This window comes from Pogoniulus pusillus, chromosome 11, assembly GCF_015220805.1.
Source record: "Pogoniulus pusillus isolate bPogPus1 chromosome 11, bPogPus1.pri, whole genome shotgun sequence".
Classification (NCBI taxonomy): domain Eukaryota; kingdom Metazoa; phylum Chordata; class Aves; order Piciformes; family Lybiidae; genus Pogoniulus; species Pogoniulus pusillus.
This window is the reverse complement of record NC_087274.1, coordinates 20027664-20036063: the sequence shown is the minus strand read 5'-3', so window position 1 is coordinate 20036063 and position 8400 is coordinate 20027664. Positions and strand designations below refer to the sequence as shown.

At 46.2% G+C, this 8400-nt stretch overlaps 1 protein-coding gene across 3 annotated transcripts in view; it reads left to right on the top strand.

Annotated features, from left to right (window-relative positions):
* The first annotated feature begins 1818 nt into the window (after nt 1-1818).
* The window catches only part of SLIT2 (slit guidance ligand 2), a 220604-nt gene continuing 214022 nt past the window's right edge, over nt 1819-8400 (top strand). For 2 of the 3 annotated variants that reach the window (XM_064151341.1, XM_064151338.1), the window contains exons 1-3: nt 1820-3583; nt 5393-5464; nt 6654-6725. In XM_064151341.1, coding sequence (XP_064007411.1) covers nt 3408-3583; nt 5393-5464; nt 6654-6725 — 320 coding nt within the window. In that variant the 5' untranslated portion in view covers nt 1820-3407. Of the gene's footprint in view, nt 3584-5392; nt 5465-6653; nt 6726-8400 lie in introns of all 3 variants that reach the window. The other variant, XM_064151337.1, reaches the window with a different exon arrangement.

Genomic DNA, 8400 nt, shown 5'->3' with positions numbered 1-8400 from the left:
TACAGAAATATTTTCCTTCGTAACTTTGGAAGTGGCTTAGAATAAATTCCGCAGGCAAACAAGGCAGCCACAGGGTACTCTGGCAGGACAAGGTTCACACCCCAGCAGTAATACTATACCGTATCTGGCAGAAGGCCTCATCCTCAGACAGTTTCAGACATTGGGAGCTCCCCCACTGAACAGTTTAGATCACAAAGCGAGTTTCAGTGCACTGAGAGGCAAGACACTCAGGAAAATCAATCTGAATGAATGAAAGGTATGCTTCAAAGGTGGGCATGTTAAAAATCAATGAACCCCCCAAACAGGAATAAAAATTGATCTTGCTTGTACTTAGTACACTTCAATTTGAGAGGGGGGGGAGTACATTAAGAGCAGTTTGGATCTTAGATCACCTCAGCATAGAGAAGTTTTGCAACATTTAACACTTTAAGAATTGAATTAATTCTGAGAATTACTATGTTAAAAATAATTATTCTTTCTTCTCTTTGTGTCTTCTGCAACACTTATGCACGTTGCTGGTGCTTGAAACAAACAATGAGAAATATTGAAAGGTTAACATTTGTGTCTTCTGGTTTTGGTGTGCCTGGAGTTATAAGATAAAGGCTTTTAGGAGATACATGAAAGCAATATGTTAGATTAAGTTCTATTTTTCCCCTTTCTGTTGCTTGCTAGAAACTTGCAAAATCCTTTCTAAATCCATTTTAATGACCTGAAAGAATCAAATGAGAGAAAAAAGTGGAAAGTGTTTACAAGGAAGATGATGCGTTCTCCTTAGAGTCACTGAATTCTCCTTCCTGCATCAGCCTAAAAAACTGAAGTATCTTTGTCCTCTTGGTAAGGAGCAAAAAGAGACAGCAAGCCTCTTGCAGGGACTGTGCAGCAGAGACCCCAAGGGATGGAGAGACTCAGCTGGACCCAGCCATATGGAAGAAACCATGGATTCCCTTGAGCATTTCCAAACTACACCTTGCTGAAGGCGTAGTCATCCCTGCTGGGGGTTGCCATCTATGAAAGACAAATCACTTTCACCTATTACTAGGGTCTCAAGAGCTGTTGCAAATTGCGTGAAACTGACTTCATAAGCAAGGAAAACTAAACCCAGATAGAATTTAGTTAAGAGTCCGATGCACTTGCTATTTTCCTAAGAATGCTGAAGACACAATGACAGTAAACATTACCAGGAAAATCTATCCAGGCACTTTGTGTGTAATTTAGAATACAGTTTTTTTAAATGGAAAGTGTTTTCTGAACGAGTGCAGCAGCCTTCATGTTGCTACTCGACACACTCTAGCATAAATACCACTTCTTTCCCATTTTATTTTATTTTCGAAAATGACTTAAGAGAGGTTCTAGTGAGTTTCATACTAAAACTGCACTGGATGAAAATGCAAAGAAAATCGTCTTTCTCCCGCCGTAGCAACTGCTGCATTGACCAGAGGAGACCCTTGGGGCGATGTTTACAAGTGCAGCGGGCGATGCTGCAGCCCCTTCTTCTCCGGACCAAACACATAGAAACACGAAGGCAGACCCCGGCCCTGCTCCCGCCCCTTCCCCACCCCCCCCCTTCTTGCGGGGCGCTTGACAACTCGCCGGTCACGACTGCGTGAGAAACTCCGCACAACAACTCCAAGCTCTGTGAGGCGGAAGGATGAGGGATCAGTTCTGCCACGTTCCCCGGGGACGGAGAGGGGGCGACAAGAACCTACCTCCCCCGCCGCCGCCGCGCTCCCCCAACTTTCATTCATTGTCGGCGTCGCCGCGCAGCCCCCGCGCTCCCTCCCCGCCTCCTTCTCCCCGCGCTGGCCGGGCCGGGGCCAGGCGGGGCGGACGGCGGCGCAGCCAGTAAGCGCGGCGCGGGGCTCTGCGGGCGGGGGCCGGGGAGGCGCGGTCCCGCCGCCCCTATATAGAGCGGCGCGTGGGGCGCTCCCAGCTCCGTGGGAGCGGGGCGAAGCGGCCGCGGCAGGCTGTGCCGGACCGGGCTGTGCAGGCGGCGGTTCTGCTGGCGGTCGCTTCTCGGAGAGCACTTTCCGCGGGCGACAGCAAGACACCTTGCAACGGGGAGGAGAGCAGAGCCGGCCTGCGTGCGGCAGTACCATCCTATTGTTCAAACGGAGAGACTTGAGGTGCGAGGAAAGGAGCCGGCCTGTCGCCTCCCTTCACCCTCTTCTTCTCCGCCCGCCCCCTTAACCTTTCCTCCCTGCTCCCCGTCTCTGCCGTTTGCTCCAGCACTGGAGGAGTGTCGCCGCCGCCGGGGAGCTGAGGGCTGGGCTGTTCGGCACCAGCACCGACCGCTCAGGTGCGCCGGCAGGATCGGGGAAAGGGGCGCAAACCCTTCCAGAGGTGCTGTGCTTCGGCCAGCTCCGGGAGAGGAGTAAAGTTGCTCCCTTTTCTGCTGCAATCCCAGAAGCTGCGGAACTGGCTTCACCTGGAAAGACTGAGCAGTTCCTACCTTTCCATCAGGTGCCTTTGCCGCAGCAAAGCCACGGTATCCGGGAGACCACGGGGAGTAGAATAACGCACCCCCCATCCCTCACACTTTCGCCGTACATCGCTCGTTATCTGATCTATTTCACCGTGCTCCCGGGATCACAGAAGGATCTATAGCTGTGATCTGTCACCGAGGAGGTCGTGGATGAACTCTCTTCCAGCAGGGCAACGAATCACTTCTCGACTGCTTATTATTATTGCGCTCTAGGACCAGCCCTTTCCTGCTAAACTTGGCTTGGGAGCTTACAGCAGGAGGGGGCGCGGGGGGTGGAAAGCCAAGCCCAACATCATCTCGTGTGTTTGACTTTTTTTCCTTCCCCTCCCTCCTCCTTCCGTGAGACAGTTTGATGAATGCCTGCAAGAGGGGTATGATTTGCTGAAGCGCCTCTGGCAGGGCGGTGTGTGCGCGGTGTCAGCCCCGCCGCCGCCCCCCGTGGGGCTGTGAGCGGCCCGCGGCGGGGGACGCGCGTGGGAGCGACTGCTGCGCTGCGCGGCCCGCCGCGGAGGAAGCGCGCTGGTTGGGCGGACGGGGTTCGCCCGTGAGTCACGGCTTTGAAAGGGGCGAGGAAGAAGATAAGGAGGTAGCCCAACTCCGCTGTACTCTGAGAGACCGTGGGTTTGCTTCGCCTTCGCAGGGAGCACGACCCGAGTGCCGCCTCTCCTCTCCATCCGACGGGCTAGCGAAGGAGGGCCCGGGCCGGCCCCCCTCCCAGCGAAGTTGCCTTCAATCGCGGATCGGTGCCACCCACCTCACTTTGCCGAGGTTGTTTTCCTGACTCGGCTTCGGATAGAAAGGACTTCGCTTTCTCCGCACCCTGAAAGTTGCCCGAACGTTCCCCGCGGCCAGGAGGAGGGCGGCGTGCCCCGCGCCTCCCCGGGGCCGAGGCCAGCGGGCCCCGGCCGGGCGGCAGCGGGCGGTGATGATGTGCGGCTGGGGGAAGTTCACCCTGTCCCTGGGGCTGTTGCTGGCGATGGCGGGCGAGGTGGCGCCGCAGCCGTGCCCAGCGCAGTGCTCCTGCTCGGGAAGCACCGTGGACTGTCACGGGCTGGCGCTGCGCAGTGTCCCGAGGAACATCCCCCGCAATACAGAGAGGCTGTAAGTAACCCGGCCAGGGCGGTGGCGAGCCCCCTGCGTCTTCATCTAGGGCTCCCGTCGGCTGGCGTGGCAGAGGTGGTCCGCGGAGCCAGCCAGATTTGGGATCCCGACGCCCTTTGGGAGGGGAGGTTTCCCCTTTCCTTCCACTGCCGCCGGCGGTGCCCGTTCTACGGCGATGCGCGGAGATACGGGAGAGGTGGAAGCAGCTCCCGGCCGCTGCCTTTCATCCCGGAGCGCCGCGGTGAGGAGCGCAGTTCCCGCCGCCGCGGTGAGCGGGGGCGGCAGGGCTGGCAGCACCGTGGCCCCGGGGGCGCCTGGAGGCGGCAGCGGAGGGGCCTCTCCCCCAGCTGGTTCCAGTTTCCCGGCAAACTTCGCTTATTGCGGCTTGCTTTTCCCGAAATGCCGGGGAAGAAGAGCAGGGCCGCGGCGCCCCGCCGCGTTCCGCGAGAGCAGGCAGGCCCGGGGGTGAGCGGCGGAGCTCCGCAGGCGCGCAACGCTCACTTCTGCCCTGCCGGCCGCCGGTACCGCGGAGGCTTCGCTCCGGGAGGTGGAGTAGGGCGCGCCTGGGTCCGGGTGTAAGGCTGGCGCCCGGCGGGGGCTCTGCGGCTGTCGCTGGGCGAGGGCACGCTTGGGTCTTGTAGCTCTTTACCCACTCCCACGGCTCTAAGTTGTGCCTTAACCGATCCCTCCCCCCCATCCGCTTCTCGAGATAGTTCGGGTGCCCTCCGGCCAAGGAGTTTTCTGGCTTTGAGAGAGGGCAAACATGTGGTGGGGTATTTATCATACCAGACGTCCTTTCAGAGAGGTCTAAGGAGTGAAAAAGGTCAGCACTTTATTTCTTCTTCTCTACAAAGTCATTTAAACGTTGGCTTATGAATGCACACCTCGACTGGTCGATTTTACCCTAGAAGACTACCGGGGGCACTTTTCTGTGGAGACCAGTGCAGTTTCTTTAGGGTGGTATCATGGCAGCATGGGATATGAGGACTAGACAGATTCATTTTTTCCCCCCTCTAACAACACTGGGAATGAGTTGTAATTGGTAGGGTATTTTTCATGTAATACCACTTCCTAATGGCTTACCTCAGGAATTGCCAGTCTGGTTTTATTTGTAGTAATTGGACTTGAGGGAATTTTACATTTGGACCCAAAAATGTTGCAAGAGGACATATAACTCCAGAACAGAAAGCAGTGCTGAAATATGAATTGAGATGCTAGGGCCTAAGTAGAGTTTTCTGTTGCTTCTGAACACGCTTTAATGTTCTGCAAGGAATGTAGATTCCTGTGCAGCAAGTTAAAAGTTTGATTTTCATAAATTCATGTTTCCCATCACTTCCCCTCCAACAATGTTACATTTGATTTGGAAGCTAGTGTTTGCTGTAGGAGGTTAAGCCATATTCTGCCTTTCTAGCGGTAGAAAAACTGTAAAGTTGCTTAAAAGTGATGAAAAGTTTCTTAATTTCAGTCACTTAGGAAACTTTTCTGATGCGAAAAACTAAATGCAGATATAACCATTCTCAGACAGGTTTTGACTCTTCAATATTGGTAAAGATAAATGTAAGCTTTTTAATGGCAGGCGAACTGACTTTGTAAGAGTGTCTTGTTACAAAGTTTGAAGCTACTACTTTCAAGATAAACCTTCATTCACTCACTTGGAAATCAGGAACTGACACAACGTTAGTTGTAGGAATGGTTCACTGGGTTAATTTACATTTGTTTTCTGAAAACGGTGTGCTCATGAAAACAAGAGCATTTAAAGTGACTTCTGAATGTTATGATTTTGCCGCTTACTAAATTTATTCTTGTTAGGGATCTTAATGGAAATAACATCACAAGAATCACCAAGACTGACTTTGCTGGTCTAAGGCACCTTCGAGTTCTGTAAGTTTTCTTTCTGTCACTGGTATCTTTTAGAACTGCTGCTATAGTTTGTTTAAAACCATTGGACTAGCTATCTACAACTTGATAAGATGGATGGGTTATCACTTTTTAACTATTGTGCTACTGCATCTGAATTTACAGTCCCTTCCTTGTGTGTTCTACACTCATATGAATAACTTAGCAGTCACCTTAATTTTAATTTTAAAAAAATGTTTTATTGTGTTTATGAGAACTTGAGGTTTTAATTTTGTGTGTAGCTTATGTGTAAGAGTTGTTATAATATCTTGAATAACTCTTAGAGTGACTGCATTTTAAGATTAACCAAATTTATAACTTGCACTGAAAATGGATACTCTGAACCTGGAGTATAAAGGATTTAATTAAGAAAAAAAAAGTTATTCCTTCACTGAATTTAAAAGCAAGTCTCAAATTATGGTTATTGATTTTTCTAAAGTTTATGAGCAAAAATAAATGCTTCAACAGTAAATTTGAGAAGGGAATAGCTTGTTTTATTTTAGGTTTTTGTTTGTTTGTTTTGTTTGGGTTTTTTTAAATGCTTTTATCTTAAACATTATTTTAAACATTCTGCAGGGTTTTCTTTTTAAGGGGGAAAAATCTAATACCAAGTTTAAAATATTGTGAAATTTACTTATTTGTTAAGCCTATTTAATTTGATCAAGTAGTCATCCAAAATATATTTCCGTTTCACTCTGAATCAGAGTGTCACATTGTAACAATTTTTAGGTCATTACAACAGTACTGTTACAGTTACAATCTCTGTGCAATCTTTCACCTTTGCTCTTTGCCGACGCCGTAGTTCAGTGGTTTTGTTATTCTCACGCAAGACCAATACTGCTTTCACATTCAACTGGAGTCTTAAAACTTGACGAAGAGCAACGACGTATGTTGTGCACACATCATGTGTGCATACGTGTTAACTTTCTCACCTGTGACTCTTAAAGTAAAAGTGTAAATGTCATTTCTCTTTCTGTTTCTTTTACCAAGGATTATTTGTTGCTTTTTGGGTGTATGAACCAATGTAAAGTGTTGATGACAGGGATTCAGAAGTTTTAAGTGGATGTCGATGCAGGATAACTGTTGCAATGTGTTTGCCTTTAAACAACTACTGCTTATGCAAAACAGTTCTCAGAGCTGTTAGAACTTATACATACAAATTTCTGTATTTCAGTCAGCTCATGGAGAACAAGATTAGTACTATTGAAAGAGGAGCATTCCAAGATTTAAAAGAACTGGAGAGGCTGTAAGTATATAGTTTTTAGCATATGACACCTTTTTATATCAAATCAGTTGTGTGTTAACGTACTCAAGTCAAAAAAAAAAAAAGTCTATTAACTTTTATTTTCTAAACTTGGGATATTAATTCCTACTGCACTATGTATGAGAGTCGAGTTGGGGTGAGATCTGAAATGTAAACTGAAATTGTCTTGTAGAAAAGAGGTTGGATATTATCAAATATTTTTCCCTTGAATACACAGGGTTTTTTTCATACACAAATATACCTAAAAAACAAAACACAACACCCACAAATAAAACCAAACCTTGTTTTCTGAGACAGAGTTAGATGTCAGTGTTCAAGATGTTGGATGCTTCGTACAGTGTTTTATTGGAAGTTCCTGCTAGTTATAAAGTGTTGTCTTCTTATATAGTACAAAAGCAGTAATTGAATTCTACTCCAATTTTTATGATTAAAGCTTTTACAAAAGCTTAGAAAAACTATGCACTGTTATCTTTCAAATATTAATGTGGCTTGGACTTACAAAATAAAAAGTACTGTGGGGTTTAGAGGATTTTATCTGTTGAAGTTGAAGAGCAAACACCTGCTTGGTTTCAGTAGGGCATAGAAAATAAGTAATTCCAGAAGTATTTTAGCTCTTTATAATGTTGCTTAGTTTCCTATATGTATCATCTTATTTTGTTGCATTTCCTCAAATTAAGTTTTGTTGTTGTTTTTAAATGTACAAGTTAGCCCATCCAACTCATTGGGGTCAAGATGCTGGTTGTTGGGGATAGTTTCCGTTTGAAGCTAAGCACATCTAAGAATGTTGTTGTATTATTGTCTGTTCATGGAAAATTTGAGTGGTGCTTTCACTATTAGACATGTTAGTTGTTGCATTTTCATTATTATCATTTAAGCATGCCTCTGAGGTCTTGTTCAGATTTTCATTTGCTGCCACTTTTAACTTCATAAAAGTTTTTCTACTTTCCTCTACTGAAAAACAACACTGACCTAAATATTTACTCTGTTTGTTCTTACTGTAGTTGTACTCTATATCCACAGTTGCTGTGTGTTTAAAACAAACAAAAGAAAACCCCAAGCAACCCACAAACCATTATGCTTTGGTTGGTCATGTAGACAGTAATCCAAGAGACTTAGAAAATACCATAATTGCACTGGTGGTTGCTTTAATAGTGGAGATATCATATACTTCAGATAAGTCCCTGAGATTTTCAAATAAACCAAAGCAACTTTTTTTGACCTAAAACCTGAAATTTATTTTGTAGTGCATTTTTTTTTTTTAATAAACTGAGGTTGACTTCTTGTAGAACTACTTTTATTTTTTTCACTCACATTAAAACTCTTAATGCAATACTTCTTTACAATGTGTTTTAAACTTTGTACAAAGTACAGGTATTGAGTACAGCTTGTCCTGGGATAATACATACAGATGTATAAAGTTGGCATTGAGAATCTAGCTAATAATATTAAGCAGCAGTGTGTTTCATGTTGCCAAAGTATGTGCACGTGCACTAAACATTAATAAAACATTAAAAGATTCATGCTTTCATTGTGAATGTGATTCAACACTGAGATACCAAATACTTGCTAAGTTTTAAAACATAGAGTCGACACGTTACTTCTGCATTATCTTGAAGCAAAAATGTGCCATGTAATTTATTAATAGTAGTAAAATTAA